The 22113-nt window shown below is 41.9% G+C and overlaps 1 protein-coding gene across 1 annotated transcript in view; it reads left to right on the top strand.

Annotated features, from left to right (window-relative positions):
- The first annotated feature begins 19902 nt into the window (after positions 1 to 19902).
- The window catches only part of UBE2R2 (ubiquitin-conjugating enzyme E2R 2), an 11202-nt gene continuing 8991 nt past the window's right edge, over positions 19903 to 22113 (top strand). The window contains exon 1 of the mRNA XM_009578294.1: positions 19903 to 19989. Within this exon, the coding sequence (XP_009576589.1) occupies positions 19966 to 19989 (24 nt within the window). The 5' untranslated portion in view covers positions 19903 to 19965. The remainder of the gene's footprint in view (positions 19990 to 22113) is intronic.

The raw sequence follows: 22113 nt of genomic DNA on the forward strand, positions 1-22113 counted from the left end.
GCTGAAGCTGTAATTTTAAAATCTACATTGTAAATCAGGTGATCACTAAGTCTGGTCAAAAATTGCTGGCTTGGCTATCTTTATCACTAAACAAGCAACTAGGTCACTAATTTAACTTAGATTATTTTTCCCTGCTGCCATTCCCCTGCACTACAGCTGCCAAGATATTGCTCAGGTATTAGGATGGAAAAGGGAGGAAAATCCTGGCTGTGTTTTTTCTTCCCAGAGTAGAAAATACCAATAGAGTGTATGTATGCATGCGTGTATGCAGTTTTCAGATTATCAATAGATTATCAACACTTAACCACAATTGACAGTATACAAAATTGTCCTGTCATGAGTTTTCTACTAGGAAAGGTAACAGGCATTTGTGCAGGATTTCAGTAGTACCCAAAGGCTCCTGGTTGGGATTTCTTCTTGCATGAGCCATCCCACACTATTGAAAGAACCAAGCGGCTGCTTGGTCAAAGTGTGTCCTGCCTAAACTGCTGACACTTAACTCTAGAAATAAAGGACTAAGTGGTCACTTCCAAAATAAACCATTTAAGTAAAAAATGAGGGACCTTCTGGATAGTTTGTTACCTGGCTGCACAAGTGGTGGTGCCAGGAGGGGTGGGAGGAGGAACCTCTGCTGTGACTTGTGCTGGTTTGTTCTTTATTTCTTGCTTAGGGCTTTTAGTGTTTGGTGCTAAGGTATTTCTTAAGCTACAATACTGAGGGTTTATCAGACCCATAGTTGAGTGTAAGAAGTAGGAAACAACAGTTTATGCACTTTTAGTTTTGGGGGGTTCAGATGCCAATGACAATTAATGCTACCTACACTGTCATTATTCATCTGGTTCTTAATAATCTGTTTGACATAATAATTTTGATTGCCGCTTGTGTCCTAGTGTGACAGCACATCACTGTGGTACTCAACTGGGACCCTGAGCTGTCCTGCTCGGTGTCCAACTGGTTAGCTGCTCTTTTTGTTTTTTAAAGGCTATAAATCTAAACAAGCTCTGGGACCATTTTGGTATTGAGCTTCCAGTGCTTTGCTGTTTCCCGTAGCAGTTGGTACGCTGCAGCTGTTTGTGCACGAGCAGAACGGTACACGTGAGCATCCTGACAGCTGCTACTTCAAATGTCTGTAGCGGTGGAGAGGAGGCATGTCGGTAGTGAGTGAGCTTGATACTGAGAAGATACGTGATGTTCTTCAAAGATAGCTGGGGAGGGAGGGTATCTTCATTAATAGGAAAAATACAGACACAAGTTCAGGTTTCTAGAGATATTCTGAACTTAGAAGTTTATCAGATAGTGGTATGGAGACTTTCTATCATTGTTTCTCCTCGACAAAGTTTACAAGGATGCTGCTTTCTCTTTGCAATACTTTCTTGGAATTGAAAAATCTCTCCTCAACTGAGAAGTCCAAGCCATATCTTCAGTCTCCCTTTTAAAACTAGTTTCCATCTGTGTTCACCACCCGGTACCCCCTGAGCTTCCTCAGTGTTCTAATGAGCTCACTGTAACATTTTCTGTTACTTTAAAATGCCTCCTTGCTGTTGACAGGCTCTTCGTGCTACAGCACAGTGAAGCTGACTGCATGGAAAATCAGCTTGAAAGAATCTCCAAACCTGGTTTTCGCACTAGTATGCAGCTACTTCTAAACAGTTGATATTTGAATCAAACTGTCATATTTTAATTTGTTGTCCTTCCCAGTACTGATTTATGCACTCAATTACAATTGCTTATGTCTGCTCAGTCCACTGTGTTGTCCCTGATACTGCCTGGTATGTTTAATATAAAACTTAAAGCAGCTGAACTTGCATTGTGTATTTTGGTGGGGAGGAACAGAGCAACAAAATAAAGGCTTTAAACATGGTTTGTAAATTATTATAGGCATTTGTGTGAACAACTACTTTCAGCACCTCATCTGCATGTACTGCTAATGTGTAGAGTGGCAGGCTCCCAAAGATGGACAATGGAGGCTCACCTGGGGTCTCTGCAGAGCATTTTGATGGAGAGTACCCAGTGCATCTTAGTACTCCTGATCTTTCATGTTAGCAGGAAGATAATTCACTGAATTTCTCAGTTAATCTTGTAAATCTTAATTTCTCCCACAGCCTTTTTTATTTTGCATTATAACAGTTTGGTAAGTACCACTTGAACTGTGTAGCACATTGAAAAATAATACTGGACTAAATACAGCTTTCTGAAAGCATCCTCTGAGAAGAATCTAGGAGTCTAAATGCTGACTGCTGGAGTGTAGGTAGTCGGTTTGGTGTCTTCTCTGCATCTTTCCTGTACAGACAGATACATGCCTCAAGGCTATGAAGTGGCAGACTAAAATGGCACACATAGTACCTGAAATAAATTTGGATTTTAGACTGTTCTAGGCTATTTAGACTATTCTAGAAGCTAATGACCTGATAGTTCAGTTGGAGGAGACCAGGGCTGTTAGATGAGGTGCTTAGGGACACGGTTTAGTGGGCATGGTGGTGTTGAGTTAACGGTTGGACTTGATGATCTTAGAGGTCTTTTCCAACCTTAATGATTCTATGATTCTATGACATTGAAATTACAAACTAAATACTACCAGGTAGAAAACCCTCCAGTTGATGCCTTTTGCTTATGTTTTGGGGAAGGGCTAAATGTGTTTAATGAAGTTAAGGAAGCTTTCTTGAGTTAGATGGCCAAGGGGTCACTGGGGTGGGTTCCAAGGAAGGGAACCGAGTGACCACCTAGCTTGTGATAGCCTGGCATCACATGCTCCCTTACTTCATTAGGCAACTCTGTGCAAGTGAGCTCAGTTTTGTACTGATGTGTGGGCAAATCTCATGTAGTGTCTGACATAACCAAAACATTTCTGAGATGGGAGTGCCTTTGACTCCCCAGACATACCATGCTTTTGCATGTGCAGTTCATGCTCTAGATTCTATAGAGGAGCTGCTGCTCTGCTTTATAAATGCTACGTAGCAGTTGTAGAAATGCTGGTTATTAGAGCTGGATTGCAGACATTTTTGCCATAGTACACAATTTGAACCAAGCAGCTGCAAGTGGTTTCCTGGGATACCAGAGCAGAAGCCAAGATCGGATAAGATGTTGTTCCCCTTTCGCTCTTGGACTCATTGACTAGGTTGTCAGTGTTGTCTAATCAACTTGCATCGCAGGTTTGTTTGAAGTGTACAATATTTGGAAAGGATTAGCAAAATCAATATGATGTAATTTATTTTGCAGCACATGAAGCCGAAGACTGATGATGCAGTCAAAGGCGGGCATCTTTACCATTCGCTCTGCTTTCTGTGGTAGATGCAGGTCATCTGCTTGTGTAGCTCTCAAGTATCCTATTAGGAAGGATTCCTGACAATGCTGTATGTTAGTGTAAATGCTTTCTGTCTTAAAATGAGACATAGGGGATAACTTGTCAAGGACTCTGATTTTTGTTTGATACTCAGATGAGTTGTATGCTGTCTTACTTGAATACTGATGCTGAAATTTAGCAAGCTTTGAACTGAGCACTTCAAATGTTGGGAATATCAAAAGGTCCCTTGAAGAAAAGTGATCTTTTTTAGAGCTGCTCTTTCCACATAGTGAATATTGAAAAGTAACCTTCAGAACAAAACTTGCATACTTTCTGTAACAGGAATTTGTAGGATATCTCTTGCCATTTGTGATGGTAATTCCAGGGTGGGTGGGGGGGGGACGACTTGTTCAAACTTCAAAGCATATCATGCTAATTTGGAACTGTATTGAGTGTCTTGAATTGCAAACTGTTTGACACAGACCGTTACCCTACTGCTAAAACCTAGTTTGGTTTGAGTGCATGTATTTAATGTTGGTGATACTGATAATGGACTAAAGTTACTACACTTTAAAGTCCTTCAGCAGCAGTGTGACCGAGAGATGAGGAGACTGAACATCAAGAATTCTGTAGGTACCCTGTTTGGGAGAGGGAAATCCTTGTTGAGAAATAGTTTTTTCACTTCCTCTGATTCTAAATCTGACTTGAAACAAAAACATATATAATTGATGTCATAGATACTATATGTGGATTCTGCTACTTCCTGGGATGGTAATGGCTTTGATTTCCCCTCCTAAATTCACATGTCAGTGGTAAGTGAGCTGTCTTGCTCTCCAGCACGTTTCAGAAAGCACCAACTTCTGCTGACCTAATTGATGCCAAAGGTGATAATTAAGCTTTCTAAAAAGCTCTGAAGGCAGTCCTGTTAGAGTAGGTATTCATGACTGTACTAATAGGTGGGTGCAAAGTGGGAGTTAAAAGGGATTCTCTTATCTTTGTGTGATTGCTTAGCTATTGCTATGCAGGGGATGAGAGCTCCTCTGTTACTACAAAGCATCTTAATAAAATATTCGTATTAAAATATAAGCATTATGTCTGGGTGTATCCAGGTGCATTAAAGTGTGATATTTGTATTAAAATATAAGCATTACGTCTGGGTGTATCCAGGTGCATTAAAGTGTTTTTTAAATTAAAAAATGGAGAATTGCAGTTTTATTTTTGTATTCCAAGAAATTTGTCCATTTATAAGAGCAGTGTGAGGGTTTTCTTTAAAATTAACAAGTTCAAGATGGTAGCGCTTGTGTGAATATTAAAATGAATGCTAGTGATATTACTTGTCCATGGGTTTGGTGCATAGGAAAAGATGCTGCGTTAACATGTGCCATTGTGTTGAACCACTTTGTCCTTTGAGGTCTGAGGGTTGTTGAGTTCGAGATGTTTGGCATTTAAAAAAAGCAAGCTTGTTGGCCTTAAGGTTCGAGTAGCATGGCGTAAACTTCTGCTTCCAGTGGGACAGTAAAAGGCTAAGTAGTTTTGGACATACTGCAGGATGTTCTGTATTGCACCAGCACTAACAATGTTGGATATAAGTCAGTATAATGCTGAGCAGGCATGAATAATTTTAAGGGTCGGATATGCAGAGGTCTTTAGAGACAGTTGTGCTGCTTGGTTGAGCTCTTCGTGTGCCTGATGCAGAAAATGAGCATGGTGGCATGGCCAAGGTCACTGGCTGTTGATCCTTCTTTGCAATGGGCACGTAAGTATTTTGCACTGATCGCCCAAAATCCTGCCTTGGTGTACTTTATAGGCATTGATGGGGCTGTTCCTAAGAGGTGCATAATCTTTGTTTCATGGGGCCAGTTCAGGGTTGGAGGGATGTGGAGGCAAACTGGGATCTGGGAAATGCATAACCCTTTTGGTACAGCCAGGAAGGCTCTTGGAGCTGACACTCAACTTCCCAAACTGCCTTCACTGCCAGTGAAAGTTACTGCTGTGGCAATCTCTGATGGAGACCGTTTTGCTTGGCTGAAAATGCTTTTCCTTAGAGGCTATGAAAACTGGGACAAAGTGGGGTAGAAGGAACTGAGCAGTGGTTCTAGGGAATAATGCTGAATGTCCAAGAATGGGAACAAAGGGAACTTTGTGTGGGGTTTTTTTTTGTGGGAAAGTGCTTGGAATCGGTTCTTGCAGTTGTCCCCTATGCCACCACCCTCGCAGTGCAGGTACTTCCTCCACGTGTTACTTGAAACTCTTTGCAACATGACAGGATGCATAACCTGAGATGTTTTTTGTGAGCTGTTATGTTCCATCATTGCCCCTTGTATGGCTAGATACTTTAAAAACTGAAAACGTATGTATAGCATAAGGCTTTTCTTGGACTAAAATTTCCAGTATTTAGCTGCTCCTTTACAGAAACACAACTGAGAGAAGCGTAGAATAAAGCAGCTGGAGGAAAGCAGTTGACTCCTGTTGGTCACCTTGCAGTGTTCTCCCATCCCAATCAATACTGTGATCTCCCCCTAAATCTGCCGACGCATACAGAGCTCTTAAATGCACATCGTTGCATGCCTGCTCCACAGTAGCATCTGGAGAACTCTGGGTTTTTTTTTTTTTCCCAGGAAATGAATTCCATGCAGAAATGTAATTGGAAGCAGGTAAAAGTATAGCTTTGTAGGTTACATAGGGGGGGGGAAAGAAATTGTATTTGACTGCCAGTCAATTTGCAGTATAATTTTCATCCAGAGATCTAACACAGCAGCATGGTTTATTGTATTTATAATTTAAATAATATATGATGATGCTTAGCTTTTTATATATTATTTATTAGGCAGAGAATGCCTTGAGGGCTATACTTTTTATTTTATTATATCCAGGTCTTCTAAAGCAAACCCTGACAAGTGGCAATTGCTGTAAAGGTACTGTTCACGTGTAGATGGCTTTAAGTTAGTTTGCAAACAGCTGTATAACTGTTGGTAGTATCTGAAAAAAAAAAAATTCAACATCAATTCTGTTAATGATTTGATTTTGGGGAAACTTTACTCTGCATTTCAGATGGAGTCATAAGGAAGATGGAGACCTATAGTTGTTGGACAAATCTTTCAGCTGCGAAAAAACGAACCTCTGAAGTACTTTGACAGTGTCTAGTCTGCAATTGTTGCAAAGTGCTGAAACATCATTAACTTTTTCAGTGTCTGAACCTTTTAACTACCAATAAAAGTTGGCTGTTTTGTTCAGTACCTGATGCCAGACGAGCCTTTAAGTCCTCCAGTTCTTTAAGGGCTCTTACTGGAACCTAAATAGCATGTGGGTGGATGCAAGCAAATCACCAAATGTGGGGTTTTTTTTTGCTTTTCTTTTGTTCTAGGCTAAAGAAAGCTTCACATCAGTATTAATGCTTATCAAAATGTGTAATGTTTCAGAGCTTCCTGAAAGAGTGAAACTAGTTTTCCAGTTTTTATGTGCCACATCAGGTTGCAAGATTGGAGCAACTGCTTAGTTAATGATACCTGCTCTCAGGCTTGCCAAATGGAGTGCAAACAGAACTGCTTCCAGTTGATGCTGTCAAAGTTCATGCTCTGGAAAGGTCCTTTTCCAGTGGCAAAACGTTCTCCTGTCTTGGTACCTATGGAGGATACTGCTCTAATGTCTGTGTAAGATTGCTCAAAGGATGTGTTTCTGCAGTGTGAATCCTAAAGACCCTTACTTTTTGTGTGCATAGACACAATTTATTTAAAAAATAGTGGTCCACCTGTGTCAGTATGTAACTTGGTGCAAAAATCAGGTACGAACACTGCTCTCTGTTCTAGGAAACTTTCAGTATTCTTTATTCAGTTTGTGTACTAAATGTTATTTACAAGCTGAAGAGGAGAAGTAAGCTGGTTTGTTCCCTTATAGAATCAAGGCAAGGTAAAGCTTGTAGGTGGGGCACTATTTAACTCATCGTGCTTGGTACCGAGTGTGTGTGTGTAGCTTTCAGATGCTGATCGCTGGTAACCTGACTAGGAGTAATGCATCTCTAAGCTAGTGTGAATACCAGCAAGGCTGTTAGCTTATACTTGAGCATCTGTTAATTCATAGTCACATCTACTTCATCACCACTAGAGGCTCCTCCAAGTCATGCTTTGGGTACATTTCTGTGTCAGGAAGCAGCTCATGCTTTAAGTAGCGTGCGGATGTCTGAATCTGTCAGAGTAACACCTCTTTACAAGCAATGAATTAAATTTTTTAATCAAAATAACCAGTCATCTTCTTGATGGTATGGTTGAACCTGAATCATCAATTTGAAATAGCTACTGATCATTAACTACTGATGAACTTTAAAGTGATGTTGACTAGAAGCTTGCAGTGCTGCTTGCTAGTTAACTGGAAAAAACAAGCATGAAAATATTTGTAATAATGAGTGTGGGTAAATAATTTTCTTTTAACATCAACATATTTCATCCCAGCATAGATAAGGCTATAATTACCAACACAGATTATTTTAGGGTTCAGACACTTCCATGTATGTCTGGGGTAGGTTTCCCATGACAGGGCTGTACTTACGCTTGTATTCTCAAGACACTGTCAACTTTTGCTGCAAACTGATTATTACTGCATCTTAATTTGATAGGGTGTAGGCATCTTACGTCAGGTGCAGTATGTCTGAGGTACGGGCTCTGATCAAACAGCCTAACAACAATCTTCAAAAATTAATCTTGTAAGACAGGAAAGCATATCATCATGGGATCGTGGCTAGAATACAACTAGGGATGAATTTTCTGTTCTTTGCCATTCCTGCATTTTGGTAGGGTCAGCTTATTCTGAATACAAGCAAGCAAGTCCTCTGCTCAGATCTTAGGTTTTTGCAGATGTGTGGGTATCATTTTTCTCTGAAAGGAGTAAGAGATCATCTGGTTCCCAAACTGACCATGTGGATGCTACAATTTTTGAGTGTGGCGGCATGCTGGAGCCCTGTACTGGAGCTATTGGAGACACAGTGTGCATTTTTGTAGATTAAGCATCAGTGATCTCTGTAGTCGTATGTGATGATCCTATTATTTAGAAAGTGGAGGAGCTTTTAGATGAGTCTTTGCAGGAAAGCAACATAACTTGTTTCTGTGGAAGCTTCAAAATAAGAAGCTGCTGTGTGGCTACTGGCATACACATGAGGACCTATTGGAAGGTTATTTTTTATTACCTGTTTCTCTAGCATTTAGCTAGTGTTCTTAAACTTCAAGACCTTAAAAAGGAAGGGTGAAGCTGAAAAATAAGTTATCCAAAATTCACCAAAAGGTAGATACCAGAAGGGTCTAGTTAGAAAGTGATGTCACATAGTAGAAAACTTGCTCTGTCTTGAAGTTCTCTACTTTTTTTTTTCTTGAGGTATCACCTGTTCCTACAAATCTCCATAGCCGTAAATGCAGCACCTCTTGCAAGAGCTCTTACTGTCAATATGCTACTGCAGTTTATCTTGTTGCTCAACTTAGACTGCTCTGGTTTTTTTTCCCTGCTGTTGCGTTTGGAGGCTTTTCTTCATCCACACTCCAGTTTTCACTAAAAGCAGACTGTTGATCTACCACAGATCTTGTCTTTTCTTCCCTGGTATGCCGCTTATAGGTGATCGCTTACCTGTCACACAAATTTCTTCTAAAGTTAGGTCAGATATGCCACTTCAAACGAAGAATAGTATCTATGAGTAATATCTATTACATGCTTAAATAGAGGAAGAAAAATTAAATGAGTTTTAATTTCCCCCCAGTTCCTTTCTTGGTACTGGTAGGCAATACTGCATAGTGTTAGAGCTATTTAAGGGTTGCTTTTAGTCACACAATTTTACAAGTTTCCTTTGACTTTCCTACAAGATCCAGCTTTCTCTGTCCAAATGATCAGATCCCTTGCCTGTATTCTCATCTTATATCTGTCTCATTAAATTTCTGTCTCGACCTTGAAATCCTCTTGACCTGCAGTAGTCTGAAGTGGTTCTTCCTGACTGCTACTCTTATCCTGTATGCCTTCAAACTTAATGTAAATGTTTACAATTAATTAGATACAAGCTTGAATTTCATGGATGTTCGTTCATGTACCGAGCTTAGCTCGATTGCACTGGTTCTGCTTTTATCAGAAGTATAAAGGGTACCTTAAATATCTGTGCTGCACTGCAGATGAATCAACCTGCTTTGCACCCTTTTGCTGGCTCTTTCAGGAGATATTTCAGCAAACTGAGGTTTCTGGCTTTATCTAGATGACATATTAGTCATTGACATGGCAGCTAGTTGGAACATAGGTAGAAATATCAATGCTAGCTTTTACTTCAGTGTGGTACTTTCTCTTGTATATCCATCTGGCCTGAAAGATGTCTTTTTAAGTGTATTAATGATGATCAAGAACCAACCATTTTATAGATGGTTCTTGTCTAGCCATGTGTAACTAGCTTTTTTTAATGGAGCGTGGTTGTTATAGCAGGGAGATGACTTCCCTGGTGATCTGCAGGAGATGAGGGCTGTATGTGAAGGGACATGTTCTTCAGTAGCTGTTTCCTTAGGGCCACGTTGGGAGCATAAGGTCTATATGGTACCTAACACAAGGCAACTCGAGATGTGGTTCAAACAACAGTAGTACTTTGGAGCCACTGAAGGCCAAAGCAGTTAAATGTCTTGTCCTTGTGACTACAGCAACACTGCTGTCTGATCTGCTTTTTTTTAAGCAGACGTTTAGTGTAAGAGCTAGTCTTCTGCCTGGTGTAATGCAGCTGTTACACATGTATTTGCAGGAGCTGGTACTGTGGCAGATTTGGGCTGGCGGCTGTGGTTTTCACCCCCCAGCCCAGGCAAGAGTACTTTGTAGCGTGAGAAGTAGCAGCTTAATACTCTGCAGGTCTCTGTGATTTTTGACTTAAGGTGCGTGTCTGTGTTTTGAAGTCATTAAATGAATTAAACATATCAATTTGAACTGGGCTCCCTTTCCTTAGTAGGTCAAAGCTCAAATTGAGACTTTAGCACTTCAATAATATTGTGGAATTTTGGGGGGGGGCGGGGGGGAGTTGTCTTGTTTTGAAAAACTAAATCTGAGACCTGAGCTAGGATTCATCTTTATTTAATTCTCATCCCTTGCAGTGCAGTTTACTGGCAACCAAGTCATTGCTGCTCATGAGTAAAGCTAAACTGATTGTAATGCTGTGAGCTCCAAATCATCTAAAGCACAAGGCAGGGGTGAAAAGAGGTAGAGAATGACAGAATGCTGAATGCCTCTTGAATTGGGCTCCTCAGTAGCAAAAAACACCCAGGCCCTGTTACTGTAGAAACAATAACCTTAGGAGCAAGGATGGGTATGTATCAGCTAATGCACTTATTTTAGCTTAAACTTTAAACTTGATCTGTTTGAAGCAGCCTGTGATAATGGAGCTGACAGGTGCATCATTAAGCAGTAATGTGAAAATACGCTTTTGTGTCTCAAACGTAGGCTTCTCACTAGCAAATACCTTCTGACAGAATGCTGGTTCCTGCAGTGAACTGGAGGACGCTGGGCAGGGAGGCAGCTTGCACAGGTGTATCGGACCTGGCTCATACAGGATTATAGACACTTGCACACTGGGGCTATGCATAGTTGTATCAGTATAGGATTATAAATCTAGACTAATACAATGCTGATTGTATCTCCACGTTAGGAGATGGTGCTGCTGTATTTAGCTCTTTGGTTGCAAGTGGTACAGCCCAGCAGACTTGCTTACTACTGCTGAGTAAGTGTTACCTGCGTCTGCCTAGATCTACTGCCTGTGACCGGCTCCAAACAGAAGCGTTCACGATCAGTGATGCAGTGGCTGAAAAATAAGTAGCAGGGCTGCATAAGTGCTTAGTTGGCTTCTGTGCGGTGCCAGCGTAGATTAAGATTTCAACTGCAATTCCTAGGTGCTGCCATTCAGTTTCTAGAAACCTGTATCACTTGTTTAAATAAAGGCTGGTGTGCCAGCTTGAGAAGTCTTGTTAGAACTGCTGCCTGCCACGCTGAGAAGGGCGAAGTTGTGTAACACTGCAGCACAGTGCTATGGTTTACACTTACAATGCTATAAATACTCCTTTCCCCTTGCTGCTTATGAAAGAGGTGACTGCATCAAGACCTGCCCAGTGTTTTTAGCAGAACATGTGACTGGCTGTCCCTTGAGGAAAGCTTCCCTCTTGCATCCAGCCCGGCTTGCATACGAAGAGAATCAAGGCAATTAGTCATTCACTGACTCATGAATGGTGCTTGTTTAAAGAATTGTCTAAAAATAGTTAAAACAGGCTGAAGGAAAGGGTGTTTGTATATCGAGCTGGCTTGAACATCCTTTCACTCAGCAGTTGCAAACGGTATGGCTTGCTTCACCGAACAATAAAGCAATCTGCTGTGTTTTGGTGAGTATGCAAACAGGGGAAGGAATAGGTGAGTTCGCAGAAAATCTGTCAAGCTTGATGCAAAATGCTGTGAAACTGGGATATGCTTTGGTTGTGATCACTTGAATTTGAGCAAACTAAATTATAGAAAAGACCAGGATAAATCTGAAGTGTATCACACTTTCTCATGCTCAACCATTCCATAGACATGCCTGTATGTAAATCTGCTTCAAGAAAGTAAATTACTTACCCAGGAAATGAAAGTTCAAAGCATGAGATTAAACATGATGCTGAAGATGTCATAGGCTAATGTAGTTCTTAATGAAAGAGACAATCTTCTGGACCCTGAAGCCTGGCAAACGGAGGCAGGTGCCTGGAGTATCAACCCTGTATACACTTAACTGGAGGACTTCAGCACGTGCTGCCAGAGATGCCAGTAATGTAGCATGATACTTTGAATAAGCAGCCTCAAATATTCCCGCCACTGCTCCAGCAAAACTATTATTTTTGCAAATAGAAAGAGTTGGAAAATTGCCTCTTCTGAAGTGGTCACAAACTGTTTCTAGAACAGCTGCACTAGCATTAGAGCTGTACCGGTTCAGGTACGAGCATCCTCAGCTACACCTGCAGTTGGACTATTTCAAGTGCCAGCTTTTCCTCTAAAGCAGAGACCTAAGAGGAGATGTATGATTTGGAGTGAACTTTAGGTGCAGTATCACCAAGTATCTTTGGCTCCTTCAGCAAGTATTAAACATTATAGGGAGATTTAAGCTTCACACATTTGGAGTTACTCTTCCTATTTTGTCCAAATGGGGAAGTCAGTGTGTTTGTACAGATATAAATATGAACTGAGTCATCTGTTTCTGCCTGGAAAATAGTCACACAGACTCGCCTCTCTGCATAACACACACCCAGTGAGCCTGATTTCAAGCCATACAACTCATGTACAGTCTGCGGGCAACCGAAAGGCATCAGACCCAAGAGCACAATCTTGACATGAGGCCTTAGTGATGGCAGAAGTCTCCTCACATCTGGCCTGTCACACTCTCTAATATATTCAATCATAATTTTTTTTCCTTTTAAAATCAGGCCTAATCCTGGAGTGAAAGCTGAATTGGGGGCAGAATCTAGTAATATTTCAGCATGGGAATTCCTGGGAAAATACAGAAACCTCAGTATGATGTTAGCTTTCTCGTGTGGGACTCTGAAATTGCTTTAGGGCTCGGCTCCTGGGGTCGAAGCTCAGCAAAGCCGTTGGGCCGGCAGCTTGCCATACGGAAGAAGACCAAGTGGTTCTGTTTGGTGTTAGGTCTTATATAGCTGCTGGTAGTTGCCTTTTCTGTGATGAGGTGGCAGACAAATGCAATAACTGAGTGCAAATGGACAGGTTATAGAAGAAATACTTGGATGGCTCAGGATGCCAATGTTTCCAATTCAGTATCTCTTGCTGGATGCTACATCTCCTGCAGCTGTTGCGGTGATGTTTTCTGTAGCACTGTGTGAAGTCAAACTGATAATAAAAGTAATGGAAGTGAACCTGGCAGTTGTTAGCCTAGTGTAGGTAGAGTGTTCCTGTAATCTGCTCCTTCGCATGAGCTCTGAGGGCACTGACCTGCAGTTTTGGGGAAAAATTGTCAAAGTAACACAGCTGTGTCTTAGAGGCTTATACTAAGGAGTTCAGAAGTCTAGCCCTGTCTGGAAATGCTCTTGCTTTGCCATTATCAGCCTGGGACGTAAACCTGAGGCAGGAAAAGCCTCTCTGTCGAGCCACGGGCACTGCAGGACTGACCTGTGCACAGCTGGAGATGGGCACCTGGCCCCATGCTGGTGGGGTTGTGCTCAGTTGTACAGCCAGGGAGGGGAACAGCTTCAGGAGCTTGCAGGTGGCCTCTGGCTAAGGGAAACTTCTTATTTGGCTTCCAGCCTGTCCCCAGTTTTCTGTCCCCAGCAAGCTCTCCACCTGAAAGCGTTAACAGCTGCCCTGTCTGAAGCTGGATGCTCCCTGGCTCAAGAGCACTGAGAGTGAGTGTTTCTAGCCAGAGCCAAAATGGTTGTCGCATGGTTCAGACTGAATGGCATAATTAGCTGGGCAATACCATGGACTGTCCCTGCACTAAAACCCACTGCAAGAAAGAAGTATCTTCTTTAGCTACTGAACTGCTTGAAATCCTAAACACAGCTGACTTGTGCAGGCTAACTCAGTCTCAAGATGAGTAGCAGCTGCCAAGAGCAGCTATTGTCATGAAAGCTAGAACTTCCAGACTGAACTTCTAGGTTATCAAACGGAGACAATATTGAAAAAAAAAAAAAGGAAAAAATCCTTTTGTTTCTTTTGAGTAATGTTAGAAGAAAATGGTTTGGTTTCTAGGCACTGCTTGTTCTAACATCATTGTTCAGAGCAGTTTTATTTACTCGGATCCCTTGAGAGATGGCCCAGGCAACAGGAATGTGAATGTAAGATCTCAGGAGCTTGGATACAAACCAGCTTAACAGGGCTGTAGTGAATCCCTCCCTTATCCTTCAGCTCAGTCCCGGTTTCATGTCTAGAGTTAGTCCCGATTTCACGTCTAAGGAGCAAAAGACTAGTATGCGGGTCAAAGCCCTTTCTTTAAAGGTGTAATTGTAACTTTGACCATGATATCGCAGGCTTTCTGCTTTGGTCCAGGTTGGGTGACTTAAACAGTCCCAGCTTTATGAATATAGCTACATGGACAGAAATATTTAATAACAATTTACTATTGAAAGATGTTTTGGTAAAAGGAAACCTAGTTTATATCAGAGGAGGCTTCCACTGGAAATGACAGCTTTTAGTAATGCCCCAGATAACTAAATTAGGAAGTGTATACAAGATATGATTTAGTGTGAAACAAGAATGGGCTCCTGCCTGTCAAACCTGTCTCTGATTTTGTAAGTTAACCTCACTTCTTGACTCATCTTTGGCCTACTGACTAGTGGCTCTGTTTTCTTTCTTGTTTAGAAGCTTCATGTCCTTTTTATGAGATCTAGTTCACTCTTTACATTCAGGTCTTTGTGATTAAAATTCCTTATGAAACAGTGCAGGTAATACAGAATGTAAGAGGTTTGCTGCTCTTGGTGTTCATATGGCCATTGTAGCAGCAAGGGAGTTTTTGGGACTCACATGATTTAATTCATCTGGTCACTCATCTTCTACCTTGGATCAGAGATGTAGTCCTAGTTCTCTAAAGGCACAATGAATGTTAATAAGCATTGAGATGGTGCTGCTGGGAAATGAGGCCAGAACTGGGACTAAATTATCAGGCTAGTGCCCAGTTCTGCAACAAGAAATTACTTATGTCCTAAGTCATAATATCTGGAGCTGAAATAGCAATGTTGGTCCTACATTCATTTTTACCTTGTCAAATAGTTGCCAATGCAATGTGGCTAGTTTTAATGCTGCTTTACAGGCTCTGAAGCTGGACGATATCAAGGTGCTTTAAACCTCATTGATGTGAGAAACAGGCTGCTAGTACTTACTGCTGACCTCTACTGAACGTGTTTTCCAGCACATAGGATTTAATACTGCATGCACTAATCCAGGCTTAATGTGGAAGGGGAGAATCCATTAGATGAATTGTGTAAATGCTTGATGCGCTAGAAGCAGTAAAGGGCATTTTGTGGGATTAGATATTAACACTTAACCCAGTAGTGGTCTGTAGTTCCTGTTCTTGTTGGCTTTCTTGTATGTTAAATGTACGGTATAGTCAGCAGCACGCTGGCAGGAGGCATTCGTTAGGCGTGCAGCTATGGGAGGTGATGATGTGCACAGCGAGGAGCCTGGTTACGCCTGTTACAAAGAAAAATGAGGAGGCCTTGTGCTGTCTGCAAGTGCTGTAATTCTTACCGGGGCAGGGTGGGTGATCTGTAGGAGACCTTGGTGGTACCTGCACACGGAGTCAGCAGAAGCTTGTCTGTGGGCTGGCTGTAGCAGATAATTACAAAAAAGCACAAAATACTTTAAAAACTCAAATGCTTCCTTTGTATCTGATCTTAAATACAGTTTGCGAAGTATGCTCGGTTTCACTGATGCTGTGTTTTCATGGGGCTTGCATTAAGCTTGTAATGTTTTAAAATAAGTGATCTTTAACTGGCACTTCCAGAAACACCAAGCAGTTGCAGTTTTTGTTGGCCACTGTAAAAGCTGCTGGTGCTCCTAATTTCCCTAAAACAGGTCAGTTGTGATGCTGGTGGCTTTCCAGGAAATGTGTGCTCTTCTCCCCCATTGCCTCTCTGCAGTGGGCAGATAGGATGGATTCACCATTCCTACCCTTGCTGCCTGAAAATCAGGGATCTCGGTTTTGTCAGCTTGAGAGGAGTAGAAGAAATCAGTGTCAGACTATAGAAGTGTCATATACAGCTAGGCTGGAATGAATACTGAATTTCTAGACAGCTGAAGCTAGGAGGGAGTCCTGCCTGTGTTAGTGCTCCCCACTGAGACGGAGATTATATTAATATGTAAGTGTCGACTGAAGTGCATGGCAAGAGCTCCAGAAACAAAGTCACAGTAGTAGTTATTCATAGTGACTGAATCAGGACTTAATTCAGCGGTTGGTAGAAACATTAGGTTTGTATTTTCAGTCAAATAGCATGGTATCTCGTAAGACTTTATTTTTCTAGCATACATAGATTTTGCTATGGCTTTGCCTTATCCAAATAGAAGAAAAGTAACAAACCTGAAGTGCAGTCACTAATGAGGGTGCCAGGATGCAAGGCAGTAAAATAGGAAACAAATTGACCACACTGGTAGCAATATTCTTAAAATGCGTCGTGGTGTAACTTGGAGGTTGAAGTTCTTGTGCAGTAGCTGTAAATGCCTATAAAGGGCTGAATCTTCTGCCAGGCTGGTCTATTCAATGTAACATCACAGGGGTTTATTCTTTTTCTAGGGAGTATAGGTATGACTAGTTATAAATTGGGGAAGAGGGGAATGGGTTGATGACTGTGGTCTCCACCTTCCTGGCTATTGAGTATGTTCAGTTGTGTCAAAGAGCCACAGTGAGCAGGTGGCTAAAATCAGGACACTGAAATAGGATTATTTCTGTTCAGTTTAAGCTCAGCTAGAGGAGTCAAACACATGGCAAATGCAGTAACAGTTAGGTACTTGTAGATGGGGGACTGAGCTGCATTTTTAGTCCTGCTAAATTAGCTTGTCTGGCTGTAACTGAGCTAACAAGCTGCCCTAAAACTCTGCCACTCTCTCACACCTAGCAGTGCCTGGCTGAACTTACCAGAGATAAGCTCTGATTTGCCTTACATCAATGAAATCGTAGGGGAAAAACCTTTCTGTGAGCTACTGCTGTATTTAAAAAATAAATTTATTGCCTAATTCGGTCTTTTTGTCTCTTAACATGTTTAGAATTGGGCTTTTAGTGAAAAAACTGATCTGTAATCATGGCTGTTGCTGCATCTTTGCAAGCAGTCTTGCAGCTTGTCTTGGAAATTCTTGGCTTGCTTAACCCACTCAGAAACTCAAATATGATTCAGTGAGAGCAGAGTGGGTTTACATAATTCCCCATGATTTCTCTTACAGAAGAGCTGCGGAGTAATTCTCTGGGACCTGTTTGTAATGCCCTGGAAAAACATTTAGTTTCACTTTTCAAATTCTGAATGATCTCAACATAGGGACCTGAAAGTGATGGGTTTTTTTTAGTTTGAAAAGATCCCTGCCTGTAACACGGGGTTTCCTAGTTTGGTGGCTTTTGGTTCTGAAATCGGGTTTGTAGAGAGGCTTCACTTGCTTTATGCTCCAGTACAGCATCTCAATGTGCTAAACACTTACAGGCTAGTTAGAAATGGCTTATCAACAAGGATGTGACTCTGATTTCTCTAAACATGTGACTGGTTACAGGCGAGCTTGGGTCTCAGCTGCTTCCACATGAGAAGAAAAGGTTTCTCTAATTTCCTTCCAGATGCATTTTCTGGCGCCAGAGCTCAAGAAGCATCCTTCATATGGCAAAACACCAGCTTCATTTAATTCTGTAATGATTGTTATTGCAGGCAGGCAGATAGCCCTTTTCTATTAAAGACTTGTGGCTGCAAAACAGGATTTAAAGTTTGAAAAGTCTTCCAGGATCCTACAGCTTCTGCATGAGTCTGCATCACATACAGAGACCATAACTGGTGCTCCAGGCTCAGCCTTTGCAGTGGTCTTCTTGAGATGAAACCCTCAGGGTTAGACAATTTGAGAGCAGAGGGTTTTTACTGAGAGGAATGAGACCTGCTTCCTCAGCTCCTTGACCTGTATATATGTGGGATATAAACATGGTAATGCTGGTACACTACTGGCAGTATGCTTTTTTTGGTTGCCTAGAAACTATACCTGTGTAGAAGACCTATAGGTTCTGCCAAGAAATCTTGTAGCTAGTTTTGTTGTCTCTTGCATTTTTAATCTCAGTCCTTGGGCTGTTTTGTCTTAGATCTCACGAAACTGCACGTAAGCACAGGAATGGGCTTTCCTGGGAAAACCCCAGTGGTCCAGAGGAGTCTGCAGCTACATGATGCAGGCACTTGAGCTGAAGTGAATCTGCTCTGCCCTGGGTAGATCTTTGCTCTGCTCTCAGTGCAGGATGGCATGCTGTAGAGCCATGCATGTCCTTGCTGCAGCAGCCGCTCTCTTCTGTGATGGTGTGGTGACAAGAGGCATTCACTTGCTCTTCTTGGAGCAATGCCATTTGTGTAACTGACCTTAAACCGTGGGCTAGGATTGTTTAAGTGGATCATAAATCTTTTGGTTGTGAGTGTGCTGTGGCAAGTGACTGCAGGGTGAGGACTTGGTGCTGCTGTAACATACCCACGTGCAGTCAGTATCATGAGTGGGCACATGCAGAACCTAAAGCCACATGAGCTGCTGAATTTGTTTTATAAAGGTGAACAGAAAACCTTATTTTCTCAGCTACCCGGCACTCTGGCCCCATAAAATTTGGGTCGCAAGGCAAAGGCATATGCCGATCTATAAGTAAAACTGTAGCCAGGTACTTAATCACTCAGTAATCTGATTTGTTTGGTTGCCTGCTTCTGTTTCTGGGAATAACACTTCCCATAGTCTGTCCTGTCTAAAGACAGAACAAAGTCATCACCCTGTGTCCAAGTGGCATGGTTAGATGCTTAAGTGGAAGGGGGTGACGTGGGATTCTGCTCTCGCTATGTGCGACTTGCTTTTGGGATCTCTTCTTGCATTCTCAGTCGCACGTGAGCCCGGCTGTGGTGCAGGGGCCGGGAGATGCTTCTCTGGAGATCCCACACTAGAATGGCGGTGGGACTTTCTCAGTGGGTTGAACAATGCTAAGGGAAGGGTTTGTGCTCCACAGCACAGCCAGCGGCGTGCGAGCCCCCTTTCAGAGGGAAGCGTTTTTGGCACTTAGTCCAGATTCAGCCCTCTTTCCTACTGGCTGGCTTTTCTGACTGCTGTGAATGGCAGGACAGCACAGAGAAGTTAATATCCAGTGCTGGGATCTCTGCAGTCGTAGCTAGTTTTGTTGTCTCTTGCATTTTTAATCTCAGTCCTAGGGCTGTTTTGTCTCAGATCTCACGAAACTGACTCAGCTCTGAGAGTCTTGCCCCACAGCTGGCTGCTGACCTCAGAGGCACTGGAAGGTAATGTTTGCTGTCATCGCCCATCAATACTTGGTTCACCAAGTTGCACTGATTTATTAAACAGACACAGATGGTATTCAGACTTGGGAAACACTTGTGGTGGCAAGAAATGTAGTATTAGGAACACAGGTGGATAGACCAGCTTAACTCTCACACAAGAAAGGCAAAAAAACTTTGGATCTCAGTAGAGCGAGTATATAACAAATTTTTTTTCTGCACAGAAAGAGTAATTTAAAATATTTGCACTGTCAAATGTAAAACAGGTCTCTTCACCTTAGCAAACACTTTTAGCCTGCTTCTGAACCCAGAAAGACAGCGGTAGTATCTTGAATTCCAGCTTTTCAAATCTATTTTACCCCATTTAACAACAGTTGTTGGACAATGCTTCTACAATTAGGACATGGTAGATGCCTTTTGGCTTGTTTTTCTGAACATTACCAGCCCAGGTCAGTCCTGGTGTTTAGATTTTTCTTGTTCAGTTAGTGTTTTGCTCATAAGAAATTGTGTAGAGTTATACTGTGGGGGCCACATAGCATTGGTATGTAAAGTGAACAATTTAATGCCCTTAATTGAAGTTGTTTTTTCCAATTTTTCACTGTTGCTGGTTGCTTGTTGATCTCTTTTTTTTATTCTGTTTCATAACTAAAATATTTTGCTTTTTTCCAGGCTCACATTAAATTTCCTATTGACTATCCATATTCACCACCTACCTTCAGATTCCTGACCAAAATGTGGCACCCCAACATTTATGAGGTAAGGTGTTTTTTAGATAATCTTTTTCTCAGGCATGTGAGAAGGCTTTCTACTTCCTTAAACTTCGGGAAGTATTGAAGGTACTACATGTCTCTAGCCATAACTAAAGTGGTTAGCTGTTGGTGTTAAATGTCAGCTTCATGGTTGAACAGTTAAATCTAAACATTGTAGGAAATGCTGTTCTTGTAGGCAGGGATGGAGCTGTTCTCATACCTGCAAGTGCAGCAGGCAGCCCTAGCTGAAGTGCCATGCCACGGGCCTTGGCAATTTTAGGGGATTCTTGGGTCAAGGCTGATGTGTGGGGTCTTACTCTGCTGTAATACTTAAGCAACGTCATTGTTTGTATAAATTTCAAGTATACTTTAATTGGAGTATATCCTACAAAACTGTGTGCTGAGACAAGAAATAATGGAAGAGTCTTCTGCAGCAGTCAGCCTACAAATGAAGGGGTTTGGACTTGGGGTGCTGCGGCTGCAGAAAGAACCAGAGCTGGGCTGGAGTCCAGCTTCAGGAGGAGTCATGTACAGCCTGGTCAGCCTGGGACCAGAGTGAACAGATACCTCTGGACTTAATGTCTGCTAGCCAATTTGAAGTAGCCTTTAGTTCAGTGTGTGTGTGGGTCACATTCAGAGGGTAATGCTGTGGGCTGTCAAGTCCATCGTTGGATCATGGTACAACTACATAGCAGGTCCAGAAGGGGAATGATTTTATATAGAAGCAATCGGTTCAAAATTACCAAATTTCATAGAGCTGTATTTGAAGGCTGAAGGCCTGGTTTGGCTCAAAACTTGACTTTTAGTGGAGGTCAGTCAAATCCTTGCTAAACTTTTGGCTATCCTAGACAAGTGTCAGCCTGCTACGACTACTGGTTGAATAGTTTGAGGAGCTAAAGGCCTTTCAAAATGTTCCTCTTGGTGCAGCTCTGTCATGTTATCACAGGTCTTCCTGTGAGAGGTTCTGGAGGCTTCCTTTGGGCCCCCTTCAAAACAGAAATGTCAGTTCTCTTCCTTGCTGTGAACAAATGATGGCTTCAGTTGAAGCCTTGGGCTTGGAAGGGCCTTTTCTAACAAGTTGTTGCTCCTAAATGTCCATGGAATGAGTGTGCTTCAGAAGTCATGGTGAAAACCCGCACTGATGGCTTAGTAATAAATGGCCAAATGCCTCCCCAAACTTCAGTGCAAAACAGGATAGTAATCAGCTTTAATTACTGGATGCTCAGGAGGATTGCCTTAAGCCCAGGGACATCCTGAAATCAGTCATCTGGCAGTCTTCTGACTTGAGTTTTGGACTTGGCACAGAATCTTGCATGTAGCCAAGGATAGTGTTTCTCTTTAAGGCTCTATTTCAGTTGGATGGGTGTTTGATCTATAAATAAAGACAACTTTGAGACCTGCAGATTATTGCAGACCCATATTGTGGATGTTGATTCTGAATCCAGAAATTCTCATGCAGGAGGTGAGTGGGAAATGGTAACCAAAATGGTATGTACAAAACGAGTTTTGGAAAGGACCTCTCCCAGTCCTGGTGGGAAAGATGAAAAATTGGCTCTAGAAACAACTAAAGGTAGGAGGAGAAACTAACCCAAAACTTAATGGGTGTATTTTGGGGTTACTCTTCAAATACTCCAGCTCTCAGCTTTGTACTTCGTGTTTGTAGCAGTATTTCTTGGAGCTGAGGGAATCTGAAGCAGCTTGCAGGCTGTTTTGGAAACAACATTTAAGCAATGAAGATGAGGCACTGGGTTAACTCCAAACGAAACTAAGAATAAATCAGCAAAGGGCTTGAGGTTTGAGCGTTTGTCAGGAGGAGGGGGGAAAAAAAAAATCTTTCAGTGTAAGGAAGATGAAAGAAAGTAGCAGTTTACAGAATCTGCTGGTGGGACCAGATGGAGAGGTTGGGGATGACGTTCCAGTTCTGAACAACGAGACTTGAGTAATTTGTGTGTTTTCCCCATCTCCAGTTTACTTGGGTCATCTAGTTGAATTTTGGTAAAACTGCGTTCACTTGGTTTTTATTTTTATGACATAACAGTTCTCAGTCCTAATAGAAGTATAGGATATTTCCCATTCACAGGTGAATACTGCATCCTCCTTGTTTATATCTTTCAAAAATATATGTAGGGAA

Source organism: Fulmarus glacialis, unplaced genomic scaffold (assembly GCF_000690835.1).
Source record: "Fulmarus glacialis isolate BGI_N327 unplaced genomic scaffold, ASM69083v1 scaffold14865, whole genome shotgun sequence".
NCBI classification, from domain to species: domain Eukaryota; kingdom Metazoa; phylum Chordata; class Aves; order Procellariiformes; family Procellariidae; genus Fulmarus; species Fulmarus glacialis.